The sequence below is a fragment of the Marmota marmota genome, unplaced genomic scaffold, assembly GCF_001458135.2.
Source record: "Marmota marmota marmota unplaced genomic scaffold, marMar, whole genome shotgun sequence".
Lineage (NCBI taxonomy): Eukaryota > Metazoa > Chordata > Mammalia > Rodentia > Sciuridae > Marmota > Marmota marmota.
The window spans coordinates 80,355,646-80,369,221 of NW_026000026.1; the positions used below are offsets into that span (position 1 = coordinate 80,355,646).

Below are 13,576 nucleotides of genomic sequence, written 5' to 3' on the forward strand. Positions count from 1 at the left end.
CCCCCCCGAGCCCCCAGGAGCCCTGAGCAAATGGGGCTAGCAGGCTTGAGAGCGCTGAGCCGCTCAGCCTTCAACCCCTGCCTTTGGACTAAGGGACTGTGGCCCACAGAACACAGTTTTATCTTCTCATCTGAATATCACCAGGGTCACCTAAGGCTATTAAAAGTGGCAACCAGGCAGAGTTCAGCCAATAGGCTGGACATGAGGTACACAGTTGGTGGCGATTTAGAGCTTAGCTTCAGGGGTCTTGAGGAGGCCAAGAGGAGAGGTGGAGTAGTGGGAAGCAGAACCAGGCTGACTATGTCACAAGCCAGCCCTGCCACCACCCTCTGTGTGATCTTGGACAGGTCCTAATCTTCCTTGAGCCTCAGTTTTGTCATCTGCACATGAGGACGCTGGGCTTGGTGCTTCCTAAGGTTTCCCCCAACTTAATCAGAGCGAAAAGACCAAGAGAGCCTTCCCCCCTCTCTACCCACCTCCCTGATCTTCTCCCAGAGTTTGTCCCCAGGCTGTGGAAGATCCATCAGTAGCCTGCAGTGGGGAGCTGTAGCCAGCCAGCTGTGTGGTACCACTAGAGAGGAGGGAGGGAAAGTAGGACAGAAATGCAAAAGGACAGATGACTCCTACTGGATGCTGTGCTTCAGGGAGCAGGGTACACACCAGAGATGCATGCCCCAGAGGTGCATAGCTGTGTGCAAGCAGTGCTTACAACCACAGCTGAGCATGGCATCTTCTCTAGCCCATGATTGACAAGCCTCCCCTGCTTGACAAGCCTCTGTCTTGACAAGCCTAGTGCCAGCCTATGCTTTGGGCAGTATCAACATGTAAAACAGACAAGGGCCCCCTCATCACATGGTTGGGGCAGAAGGGAAAGTCAATAGACTTGTAAACGAAGGAGAAAGCAATGGAATTAAGGATTGGGATAAGCACTGTGAAATTAACATCGTGTCTAAAATGTCTGAAATTTACATTTCTGTTTGGACTATTAAGAGGTACATTTGCATGAGTGGTTGGGGAGAAGGGGTCTCTGGGAGAAGGGGTCTCATGGAGCCAGGTCTGGGGGCGTGAAAAGGAGCAACAAGCAAAACTCAGGAGCAGAATGTTTGGGTGGGGGCAGGAAAGGGCTTTAAGCATGCCAGAAACTTCCAGAAGGCTGGGAGGAGGGGCTTTCTCTAGAGAGCTGCACGCAGACATGTCATGGTATGAGGCTTACAGTTCCTGTGACCATTGTCACGATTCTGCTGTGGAGCCCAGGCCTGCTTTTCTTTCTTGCCATCTGGACACTATGGGTGTCCAGGTGGGGTGGCTAGAGGAGTGCTGAGTATGGCCTATTCCTGGAGAAATACAGTGTGTCCAAACCACACTCTGCTCTTTTGCCTACAGGAGCACAGGTGTCCAGGCAGTGATTTCAACCAGATCAAATCACAGATCTTAAGGGGAAGAGGGAGATTGCAGCCTGGGCTTCCCCACCCCCTCCTTCTGCCAGGCTGTTCTGAGCACCTACTGGCATAGCACCAAGCTCTCCTAGAGGTGAACTCTCTGTCACAATATCTGTTCTGCGGCTTCAACCACCTTACCCTGCAGGAAAAAATCAAAGACAATGGTGGCTGTCATAGCCCTAAGGCCCCCTTCCTTCCAGCCCGCTGTGACCCCTGCAAAACCACCTGGCTCTTAACTCGTCCTTAGTGTCCTGTGGTTCCACCCAGCTTCTCTCTGTCACACTCCAAACATGAGCGAGAAAGCTCCTAATGTGCAATTCAGTTGAGGGTGATAAGCCCCCTCCCTCCCAGCCAGCCTCTGCTGGCCGCCTTCATGTGTACAGTTGCTCCCTCTGGAGGCCACTTCCCTCCATACGCCACAGCCCCTGCTCCATACAAGGGCAGGTCCTCTGGTGTTGTCCTCTTTCTGATTCTAGCTGGTGTTGCTGCTCGGCCAGGCATAGACAGGGATGAGGAGACTATGGGAGCAATGACCATGACCGAGTCCCTCTCTGTCCCCCTTCTCGAGCAGGGTGAAGGCCGCGTGGTATACGTTCGAAATCTCTCCAGTGACATGAGCTCCCGAGAGCTGAAGAAGCGCTTCGAGGTGTTTGGCGAGATTGTAGAGTGTCAGGTGCTGACAAGAAGTAAGAGGTGAGTCAAGGCAGGCAGGTCAGACTCAGGTCCCCATCCAGGGCTGGGTGCATAGGAGGCACCTGAGAAGGTCTGTGTGTAACAAATGCAACAACATCCAACCTTAGCCTGCAGCATTGGTCATGCAGCCAGTAATGGCTGAGGGTTTACTACGTGCCAGGCAGTCCCCATGTGTTCCTTTGTCTAAACTTTGAACACCCATGACAGGCATGCTTATTCTTTCTGTTACTCTCCTTCTGGGGGCACTCAGACAAGTTAACTGAGCAGCACCTTCCTGGAAAAAACAAAACTGAAACCCATGTGTCCACTCCAGGGCCTTTGCCCTGGAGATAGTGCAGGACAACAGCCGTTGGCAGCTGGAAGACACACTTGCACAGGGGCCTTGCCCTGCCTGGTCCTGATGCCACTCACACCACTTCCTTCCTCTGCAGTAGAAATACTGGGCCTCCTTTCTGCAGGCAGCTCTGGTTTTTCCTCATTCACTTGGGAAACAGTGTTTCGTCTGTCAGGGAAACTGCAAAAAGAACAGGCTGCCTATGAATGTACAATTGAGATGTCAAAACTATCAGTTTTGAAATTTTTCTAAATTATCTCCCATTATACCTGCAAACTAAGTTATTAGCATTTTTAAATTGTGACTTAAAAATAATAATGAGTGCCTGGCTTGGTGGCAAGTGCCTGTCATGCCAGCAGTTTGGGAGGTTGAGGCAGGAGAATTGCAAATTGGAGACCAGTCTCAGCAACTTAATGAGACCCTGTCTCAATTCTCACCTGTATTGAATCCCTGGTACCAACAAAATAAATAAAAATAATGAAGAACATCAATAATAAAACCGTTTCTTACTGACATGATAGCACACACCTGTAATCCTAGTAACTCTGGAAGGGAGATTTCAAGTTCCAGGTTAACTTTAGTAACTTAGCAAGGTCCTGCCTCAAAATAAAAAAATAAAGAGGGCTGGGATGTTACTCCGTGGGAAGGCACCCCTGGGTTCAATCCCCAGTATCAAAGGAAATAGTTTCTCGGTCACACGTTTCATGTCCATTAGATGGCTTGAAAAAACAGCAAATAAGTGCTAGTGAGGATGTGGAGAAGTCGGGCCCCTTAGTTACTGTGGGTGGGAATGGCACAGTAGTAGGATGGTACAGGTCAGGGGCAGGGGCAGCAAGAGTGGGAGATGCAGGGAGTGCCTGGAGCACTGACCTTAACCTTGGGAGGACTGGGTTGAATCCCTGCTCTGTGGCTTGCCCTTGAGTAGCTCCTTGAATCCAGCAAGTGATTTCCTTATGATAAGGTGCAGATGACACGCCTTACAGGGTCACCTAAAGAGCCAAACACGTGCCTCACACCTGACCTCACAAACATTCAACCAATGACCTCATCTTCTCATTATCATGTAGCAGAGATCAGCCCAGCAAACGTCATCTTCTCTGACTAGGGGGCTGGGTGATGTGGGCAGCAGATCCTTGTGGCTTTCTGTTTTTCTTGTAATGCGTGCTCTGACAATGTCCACCAGGCCAGCCTGGAAACACGGTCCCCTTGTCTTTTCCCCCCAGAGGCGAGAAGTACGGCTTCATCACCTACCGGTGTTCTGAGCATGCAGCCCTCTCCCTGAGGAATGGCGCTGCCCTGAGCAAGCGCAATGAGCCCTCCTTCCAGCTGAGCTCTGGGGGGCTCCGGCACTTCTGCTGGCCCAGATACACTGACTATGGTAAGTACCCTGCCACATCTGGTAAGACCCAGAGCATCAGGGGCAACGACTTCCTCTAATGATACCCTGACCTAATGCCCCTTCTAGACGTGGCTCCGTGCCCAAGCCCTGTGTGCTGACTGGGTATAATTGCAGCTCTTGATCTATTACCAGGTTGTTTTTCTTCTGGTTTCTGGCCCACTGGGTCCTGTCCTGTGACTTGCACTAAGGACTGTCGAATCTCCCTTGGCCTCTGGGAACCCTGGCTCTGCTGGCCCTCTTAACTCACAGGGCCACTGCTGCCTTGGTCCAGGAAGGGGCTTTCCATGGTGACCCCTGACAAGGCAGTAGCTGTGCCCCTTAGTGGACCTTGGTATAATAATACCATCATCATGCACTTGCCTTTTGGGTACATATTGGTGAAGACGGACACAGAAGTGCAGTGTAGGAAAGAATTCTTTGTAGGGGAGAGCATGAAGTGGGCTTCAGAGTACAGGGTGAGTGTCAGGAGGCTTGTAAGATTGGGTTCCCTTGTCTGCACAAGGTCAAGATCCCAGCTTTGCTGGCCCTCCCTCATGTGACTCAATAACAGGAAACTAAAGGGCAAGAAGCTGTGAGGAAGGAGGACTCTAGGATGTCATAGCTGGAAAGGAGCTCTGGAATGTCCTAGTTCAGGGGCCCCTTGTTCTACAACAGGGCCGTGGAGGCTCTGAGATGCTGATGGTGTGGCAGAGACACCATAGCAGGATGGCATCAATGATCACTGCCCAGGGCTCATCCCTGCTCTCTGATGCCTGGGGCCAAATCCGCTCCACAGAGCCATGGACAAGCATGGATTTGCTGGGCATCCCACATTTCCACGGTGCTCACGCCTCCCCCTCTCCCTGACCCCCAGATTGCAATCCAGAAGAGGCCCTTCCCGCCTCCGGGAAAAGCAAGTACGAAGCCATGGATTTCGACAGCTTACTGAAAGAGGCCCAGCAGAGCCTGCATTGATCACAGCCTTAACCTTCGAGGAATACCTCAATACCTCAGACAAGGCCCTTCTAATATGTTTACGTTTTCAAAGAAACAAGTATACAAGAAGGAGAGCGAGCGAGCGAGCGTGAGAGACTTGAAACTGCTGTCCTTTTAAAAAAAAAAAAAAAACAGATCAATGTTTACATTGCACAAAGCTGCTTCTGTCTGTGAGTTTCCATGGTGTTGATGTTCCACTGCCACATTAGAGTCCCCGCTTCTGACGGGTTGTCCTGGGTGCGCCGCGAAGTGCCGGGTCAGTCACCCTCTGCCCTTCCTGCCCGACTGACTTCCTCTTGTAGACCTGCAGCTGTGTTCACCATAACATCTCTTGTCTGTAGTGTGTGATGATGAAATTGTCACTTGTGAATAGAATCAGGATTATAAACTCATTTTTAATTGAAGAAAAAAAAAAGTATATCCTTAAAATAATGTATTTATGGCTCAGATGTACTGTGCCTGGGATTATTGTATTGCTTCCTTGATTTTTAACTATGCACTGTCATGAGGTGTTTGCCATTGAGCTGCTCTGCTCCCCTGGCCAGATTGCCCTGGGTGCTGGGTAACTGATAGGCTGATCCCCAGGAATCATGGGGATCGTGGCCTGCAGCCATGACTAGGAGCCATGGAGAAAGCTTCTCCATCTTTTCTACCAAGCCTTGCCCTGTTTTGAGCAATTTGGGTCAAATTACAATGACAGCCCTTGTCTAGTGTCCAGCTCACACTTGAAGAGTGCCTGCCTGTGAGTGCTCACACCCTCGTGCCTTGAGAGGAAGGCAGGGTGAGCACGTTGTACCTGTTTCCAGGAGAGGCAGGCAGTGTGCTGTGAGGCACAATGACTTGCCAGAGGTCCTATAGCCAGAGAGAAGGCACAGCAGTGACCCACACCAGCCTTCTGATTCTCGGTCCCAGGCTGCTGTGGTAGCTGGGTAAAGACACAAAGCTCAGGCACTGGTAGAGGTGAGTTCAGCTCAATGGGGCAACAGTCCAGAGAGGCTTAAGGACTCCTTTGGGGCCAGCTCAACATTACCAGCCCTGGGTGAACTCCAGCTCCAGCACGTGCTTGGGCATGCCATTGGCTCTGATCCTGAGCAGGCCTGGGGCTTACCTCAGCCTATGGACATACCATCAGGGCTTTGAGACATACCTGGTGGTGGGATAAACAGATAGGCTAGGAGCAGTTATCCTTTGGGGGCCAGATGCCAGCCCATCCTCCTGCCTTTGCCTTTCTTCACCTGTAACATTGTTTGGTGGGGTAGGGCATGGGAGCAGGAGGAGGCCCCAAGGACTGGGGATCAACAAGCATTCTCCAAGCTTGCTTCAAACTTTGTGTTCTTGAGCGACGTCAAAGCCACGTCCAGCTTAATGTTCTAAGGGTGCCTTGGAGCCATTCAGGAGGGAGACTGTGACCAGGCAGAATATGAGCTCACTGATTCTGCTTCATACAGTGACTCCTCCTGATCTCTTTCATGCATCAGGATTTATTGGGACATTTTTGCATCTGGAAGGGAAAGAAAAAGGTCCTGCCACTTTAAAAAAGTTTGAAAGTGATTCATAAAATCTAAACTAGCCAAATTAATCTGTTGCTAATGCCAGGCCTAGTCTTTGGAGATTGGTAGTTGATTTAAAAAAAAAAATACCTCAGTAGGTAAACTGAGCCTACTCTCTTGTTCTGGGTTGTGAACTTACTCCCTGCCCCCAGATAAGGCTGGAGGAGATGGCTTTTGCAGACATAGGGAATTTGAACTCACGTGAATCAAGTCATTTGGCCTCTTTGAACCCCAGTTTCCTTCTCTATAAAATACATTGAGAGGGAGAATTAGGCAGTTCTAACAGTCTTAACTTCTGTTAAGGCAATGTCTAGCTCAAGATGGCAAATACCCAGCACATGTACAACTATTCCCATATCCTTGGCCAATGCAGACATAACTAATGGATCATAGCACTCTGATTCTTTGAACCTTAGATGTGCTATTAGTCCACAACACAGTGCTCTGGGCAGTCATTACAAATTGATCAGAGTTTAATCTATTCGATATCCTGGTCTAGTCTTTGGAGATTTTCATCAATCATACAGAGCCATATGTTGACTAGGGTTCATGCTTGCCAATACCTGTCTGTCATGCCCTCAATCTATGAAAGAAAACTTTCCTAAAGCCATTCCTCAGCAACAGGTTCTCAATTCTACTGTGACACACAGGGAAGGTAGGGAGTGCAAGCAGACAGGAACATATTTAGAGAAGGCGAGGCTTATAAGGATCAACCAAAAAAGGGACTTTCTACAGATCATTCTAAATTCCTTCATAGCCATTCACTGCATCACACATGGAAGGCACATAATCAATGGTTATGGAATGAAACAGAATTAAAATCCTGCTGCTGCTTCCACTAAGACCTAGTTGGCATGCATCAAGGAGGAAACTTGAGATTTCACCCTGTGGATGGGAAAGACACTAGATTCACATCTGGAGAACTGGCTGAGTCCCGACACCACCAAGAATTTCCTTGGTAACTTTGCTCAGCCTCTTTCCTCTCTAGGCCACAGAGTTCGGGAAAAGTAGTCCAGATGATCTCAAAGCCCCATGTCTGCTTTTTCCTCCATTGCACTAGGCCAGAGGTTTTACTTTGGGCCAGTGGTTCCTGAGCTTAAAGAAATGCAGTTTTTTTTTTTTTTTTTTTTTTTAGCAAAAGATGAGTCTCTCCCCTGCTTCAGGGTCAGCTGAAGCTGCCCCTTTACACCAGTTCAGTATAGGGCACTTGAAGTCACTTAGACAACATCCTTGAGCAGAACAGGGACCTGAGTGTGGCTGGCATTGGACCCTAAGGTGCCTAGGGTCAGGCTGGGGGCTGCTGATAGAGAGGATGCCTGCTAAGGGCATCCAGTAGTCTCTGCTTGTCATCCCATAGAACAAAGGCAACAAGGCCTATCATTGATCAGCCTTGTAGACAACCTCTATCTGGAAGACCCATTCGGTGCTGTGTATTATTTACCAAGGAGACTCCAAGGTTTCTCCAGGATGAGGCAACCTTGGTCTTTTTCCCACCAAATTAAGGAGTAACCCAGAGGGAGCAGCTGCCATTGGCAACCATCTCATTGTAGCTCTGTCCTAGTGTTTGCTCTCAATGATGTTTACATGTAATTTGCCATAACAGCTTCCTGTAGACTGTGTCGACAGCCGCCCTGGCAGGGCAAGCTGTACTGTCCATCTCTGTGCCGTGCTGGTGTTTTCCAGAACTGTCTGATCCAACCACTAAGTGGAATTCTTCCATCTCCTTCCTCAGTCGGTACAAGGCTGAATCAGAATCCTCACTCTAGGGGGCTCTGGTTACTGAAGGAAAATGCATCAAAGAGGTAAAGGATATGAGTGGATGGCGTGCAGCTCAGGCCCCCACTCCCTCCCCCTCACGTCCTGCCCCACCCCAACCAGAAAACTGCTCTGAGCCAGATAGCACCTATCTGGTGTCTACATCTGCCCAGAGATCTGGTAGCCCGGAGTATGGAGCCTCAGGAAAGCAGCAGGGTTCCGAGAGTGAAATGTGGGAAGGAAGAATGCTCTGAGCCTCAAGGACTGAGTCCCCAAGTCCTGATGTCTTTCATGGCCTAAAGCCTTGCTGGTCAGATTTTCAAGAGTGACTTTTCCTCGACATGCAGTATACCGATTGAGGCCCCTGTGCGGGAGGTGAGTGGAGGGGAAGGGCAGGCATTGAAGCCCATCCTTCTGCATGGACAGCTCCGGCCATGATCCATCGTAGGCCTTGAGTTCAGCTGAATTGTCAGCTGAGCCTGTATCTTGAGAGTTGGGTCATCCCAAACAGGAAGGAGAATCAACCTAGAGATGTGTCCATCTGACTTACTCATGTCAAAATTTCAGTATTTTTCTTAGCATTTGAGATTTAGCAACTGTCCTCAGTTTGCGGGAATCCCATATTCCAGTGTCAGATATGACCAAGGAAAGAAATCGGATGTAGAATAGCAAAGTAAAGTGAAACTGTTTCATTGGCCAAAGAAGGACTCTCTCACCTCTTCCCAATGGGGCAGTAGGAAACCAACCAGTATCTATGTGCAATATGTTAAAGCTGGTCCCAAAGTTCCTGAGGTGTTTGCACACGGAGATGGGCTCCAGGACTGTTTGCAGAGTCTGGAGGTACAGGGTAAATGGAGGGAGAGCCTGTGAGCTGGAAAAGTCAACATGCACAGGGGTGCCCTTGACCCAGAACAGACGTGGGGTAAAGGGGAGCCCTGGGTGCCAGCTGCAGGACACCCAGGAAGTAGGCAGAAGCTGACTTTGCATTCACCAATAAAAGCACTTTGAGAAAACTCCAACACTTCAGCCTGGCTCCATGTTTCTGCACTGGCAAATATAGGTCTCCTATGACCATGTGAGGTGCTGTCCTAGGCATTGGGACAGGATGGCAGGTGTGAGGGAGGAAAGCAGAGGGGCCTTCCAAGATGGCAGCCCCAGCAGGGAGCCAGTAGGAGGAGCCGCCCTTTGCTAGCCTTTGTTGGAAGCCCTAGAAACAGGGAATGATGGGTTTAGGTCTTGATACCTAATTTTGTAGAAAGATTAAAAATAGCCCCGTTGATTAAAATGGGTTCATGGAGCAAATCATTTATCTATAAGCCATCTGAGAGTAAGAAACCCCAAGGTGTGGCCCTAGGCCCCTGCTTCTTCATCCAGCAAATGAGACTGTTGAATGATATGTGCATTCCCATCCTGGAACATGAGGAGTTCATCACTCCCTGTGAAACCAATTCCATTCTCTGGCCGAGCCCAGTTCCGGTCCAGGGTAAGGGCTCTCTGCACGGTCGCCAGCCCGCAGCAGGCCCCACATGGTTCTGGCCGAGTTGCCTTACGTGAGGAGGCCAGCTCCCCAGGACAGATCTAAGCCATAGTTTCTAGTGGGGACAGTAAGGAACTTTTAGTTCTCCCCTGCGTGGTTAGGTGGTGATGTCAAATCTCACATTAACCCTGTCATTGTCCCCTTCGAATAGCTTTTAATCTGAATGTTTGTTGTGACCACTGGCTGTTTCTCTCTTCTCAGACAATTCTAGCAATACACTATTCCCCCAACAGCTTAACTTAGGCACTTTTCACACATTTCTTTCAAATGATTGTAAAACATATGGGGCAACAGGAGGCACGGATCACACTGCATATGTTTAGGGCAGCTTTTGTTTTTTTGTTTCTAATGGTATAGCAGCAGTGACTGAGGCTTCAGGATTGAGGGGGACAGCTTTCTGCAATTTTTTTCATAAGAATGGCTTGTTACATCCAGGAGTACAGAAATCTAACTATCCAAATTGGGGGCCTGTAAAATATGGTTTTGTCAGTGGTCAGTGCCTATGCTGTGCCACAGTTCCTCAAAGAGGTGTTCATATAGCTAGAACCCCCTCCATGCTGTGATTTTTTTTTATCAAAGGTTTCCCCAAGAGCCTCCTTTTTCGCTTTGCCAACCCTGTTCAGTGGGTACTTGTGAAGGGAATTGGTCAGCTTCCACCTCAGCACTTTGCCTTATCAATACACGTTCGCCATCTAGTGGCCAAGACCGTATCTATCAGCACTACTCAGAGAGAAGACAAATAAATCCCTTGCGCTGGCCGTATTGCGGTTCCAGCTCCAACTGTGGGAATTAAATATAATGGCATGAGTGAACTGTTTGTGTGTTCAGAGCCCACTGTGACACCAGGGTCAGAAGATTCTAGAAGCAGCCACTTAGACTCATGCAATCTGAGAAATGCATTAGGTATCCTGTGAGTAGAGAAGATAAGAGTGAACCCTACATCCAGGTGCCCGGGAGGGGTTTACTGTAACTGCAATACTGGCAGCCCAGCTGCTGACCTTGTTAAGTGAACCTCTGCTAGTGGCCCACATTATACCTTCAGGTCAAGCAAAGAGGATTGGTGGGATTTGGGGGCGTGCTGGCCATGACCTTTGATGTGGTCCACCAAATAGCCAAACAGGTTTTTTTGTTTGTTTTTGTATCTTGTATTTAAAACTCTTGTCCAATGTATTTATGTTAGGAATACAAAGTCATAAACTATTCCCAACTTTGTTTCTTGAGGGATGTTCTGATTCCGATTGAAACTAGTTGGAAATCCCAAGGGGAGTGTGGTCGGGTGCTATGTGGCACAGGGCAATGGAACACTGGATTTCCAGATGGTTTGGGGGGAAGGTGACCATCTGGAAGTCCAGCTCAGTACAATCTGCTCCAGAAATTCACGCCCACCCCCTCACCTCCTTGTGCCATGTTGTTAACTTTGGCTTAGCGAGTCTGCTTCCTCCAGAGGCAGCTGCTAATGTTGAAACCAACACAAGCTCCCTCTCCCCACCCCCAGGCGTCTAGAGACGGTGTCTGTAGCTAGCCTTAATCGATGGGGCAAGGTGGTCCCTATGGTCCCTTCCAGCATTTCCAAATCTTGGACTTAAAATCCTTTTCTCTTGGTGTGACCATGCAGCCTAGAGAATTCTGAGCAATAGGGAGCCAGGGCTTTCCCTGGCTCTGTGACAGGGTCAAACCAGGGAGTGGCTAAACTTGTGAGGTTTTGTCATCCCCAGGGGTACTACTGTAGGGGGCATTATTTATTAGGAAGCTCAACAAAGGTAACTACAGCCTGGGGTGTGTGAGTGTAAGGCTGTGTTTGTGAAGTGTGTGTGTATGTGTGTGTGTGTGCGCGTGCATGTGCACTTGCGTATGCACGTGGACACACATCTGTACCTGTGTGTGTGTGTGTGTGTGTGTGTGTGTAGTGTGTGAGTGGAAATTACATTGATGCATTTCTTGAGAAAGGTGCAAGAATTTCACCTACACAGAGGGACACATCTGCTTTGTTATTTATAATAGAAAGCTAAACTTTAATTTTTTAAAGGACACTGCTAATGATTGAGAATCGAGTTTTTAGTTTTGCTATTTTTTTTAATTGGTAGAGGATTTTTATATATTTTTTCCATTTTGTTGGGTTGTGTCCTTATTTATATAAATACTTTATCCGTAAGAGGCAAGGAAGAAACCTTCTTTGCTTTTAATTCCTGTGGTTGTCATCGTCCCTATTTTATTTCTGGTGTGATTTATCTGTCTTACCTTCTAAATGAGAAAATGTTTTCCTGTATTTGTACATTGTCAGATTCTATAGTTTCATAGATAATTTAACCAAATTGCTCTATGTATTATTATTCTGTGAGTATAAAGTTCTATTTTAACGTCTGTAAATACTTCAGAACTGGCTTCTTTTCTCAAGCTCCCACGGTGGAGTTATTGTTTACATCACAAAAACTGTAGAATCTCTATGCTCATGTACTGTAAATAGTGAAGTGATCTGCTTATAAATAAACTTAACAAATACACTATGGAGATTAAAAAGACAATACCACCCACAGCCCTGCCCAGGTGTGTCTTTCTTTATTGGTTCTGTGAGCTCATTGAGGACACTCTGGCCACTAAATGGGGACTCATTTCCAGTTCCAGTGTCACTTTCTCTTAGCTATTCTGCCTTTCTTTACTGTACTCTTCACGGTTCATAATAACCGCACAGGCAGTCTCATGTGGCACTTCCTGAACAAAGACCTCCTTGTTCTGTTTTTCACACACACTACATAAATGTACTCTAGGAGATATTTTGACAGTTTCAGGCAAAACCACTTACTACCCCATAATTACAAAAGTGTCTCATGGAGAGCAGATCTGAACCGTGTGCCATGTTTGGGTGAGCAAGGGTCATCTTCCAAGAGCATCCCATGCATGTACGTTATTTAAAAGAGTTTAACTTTCATTTTGCCCTAAAGTTGCTTTTTGGTAATTGAACTTGATTTTTAAATTCAGTCTGTATACAAGATGCCCATGAGCCCCCCAAAGGTCAAAATGTCAATGAAGATAATTACACACAAACAAGAACAGGTACAATGACCTGTTACATTTCATGTCATGTGCAAACCATTTTCAAATTGTTGTTTATTTATTTGGTACTGGAGATTGAACCCAGAGGAAGCTTAACTACTAAGCCACATCCCCAGCCCTTTTTATATTTTATTTTAGAGACAGGGCCTCACTGCTGGGATTACAGACATGTACCACCATGTCCAGCTCAAATTGTTGTTTATTATGTATATAAGCATTTCTCCTTGTTCAGGTGATAATTTTCAGTCTATGAAAATTGTTTGGATTTCTCAAGTTGGAGGGGAGTGGATCATAATTTTTCCCATTAAAATGAACAGGGATGTTTCTACATAGAGAAGAGCTCTCCAGTGTGAATTGAGTCATTAGGAAGGGCCTCTGTGTGACTGCTGCCCCATGTCTGTTGCCCCTTACCCCATTAGATGGGAAGTAAGCCCTGGGAGAACGGGACTCTGCTCTATTCACTGCAGGGCGACCCGCCCCACCAACCAGCCGTCTGAGTGGGCACCACCCATGGAGCAAGGAACAGAATGGCAACCATAGAGCCTCAAGACCTGCCTTTGGGTTGAGACCTGACTCTGCATCACACTTCTGTATCATGTGAACCATTTCTTCAGCTCTTGGTTTTCCCAACTATGAAACAAGATGATACTCAAAGTCCTTTACATTCTAAAAAACTGATTATCAGAAGCTGCATGGTATAGGGAAAAGGATTACAAACTGGGGTTCTGGTGTTAGGCAGTTTGGTTTTGAGTTTTGACTCCATCACTTAGCAGCTGTTTGTCCTTAGACAAGTTTCTTAACCTCTCTGAGTTTGCTCTTCATGTGATAAATGGGGCTAGGGTT

General features: G+C 47.7%; 1 protein-coding gene across 1 annotated transcript in view; it reads left to right on the forward strand.

The window, feature by feature from the left end:
- Ppargc1b (PPARG coactivator 1 beta) overlaps positions 1 to 12,215 on the forward strand; it is a 32,045-nt gene extending 19,830 nt beyond the window's left edge. Inside the window, exons 9-11 of the mRNA XM_048811878.1 lie at positions 1,916 to 2,132; positions 3,690 to 3,844; positions 4,719 to 12,215. Of these exons, the coding sequence (XP_048667835.1) occupies positions 1,916 to 2,132; positions 3,690 to 3,844; positions 4,719 to 4,819 (473 nt within the window). The 3' untranslated portion in view covers positions 4,820 to 12,215. The remainder of the gene's footprint in view (positions 1 to 1,915; positions 2,133 to 3,689; positions 3,845 to 4,718) is intronic.
- The last annotated feature ends 1,361 nt before the right edge of the window (positions 12,216 to 13,576 follow it).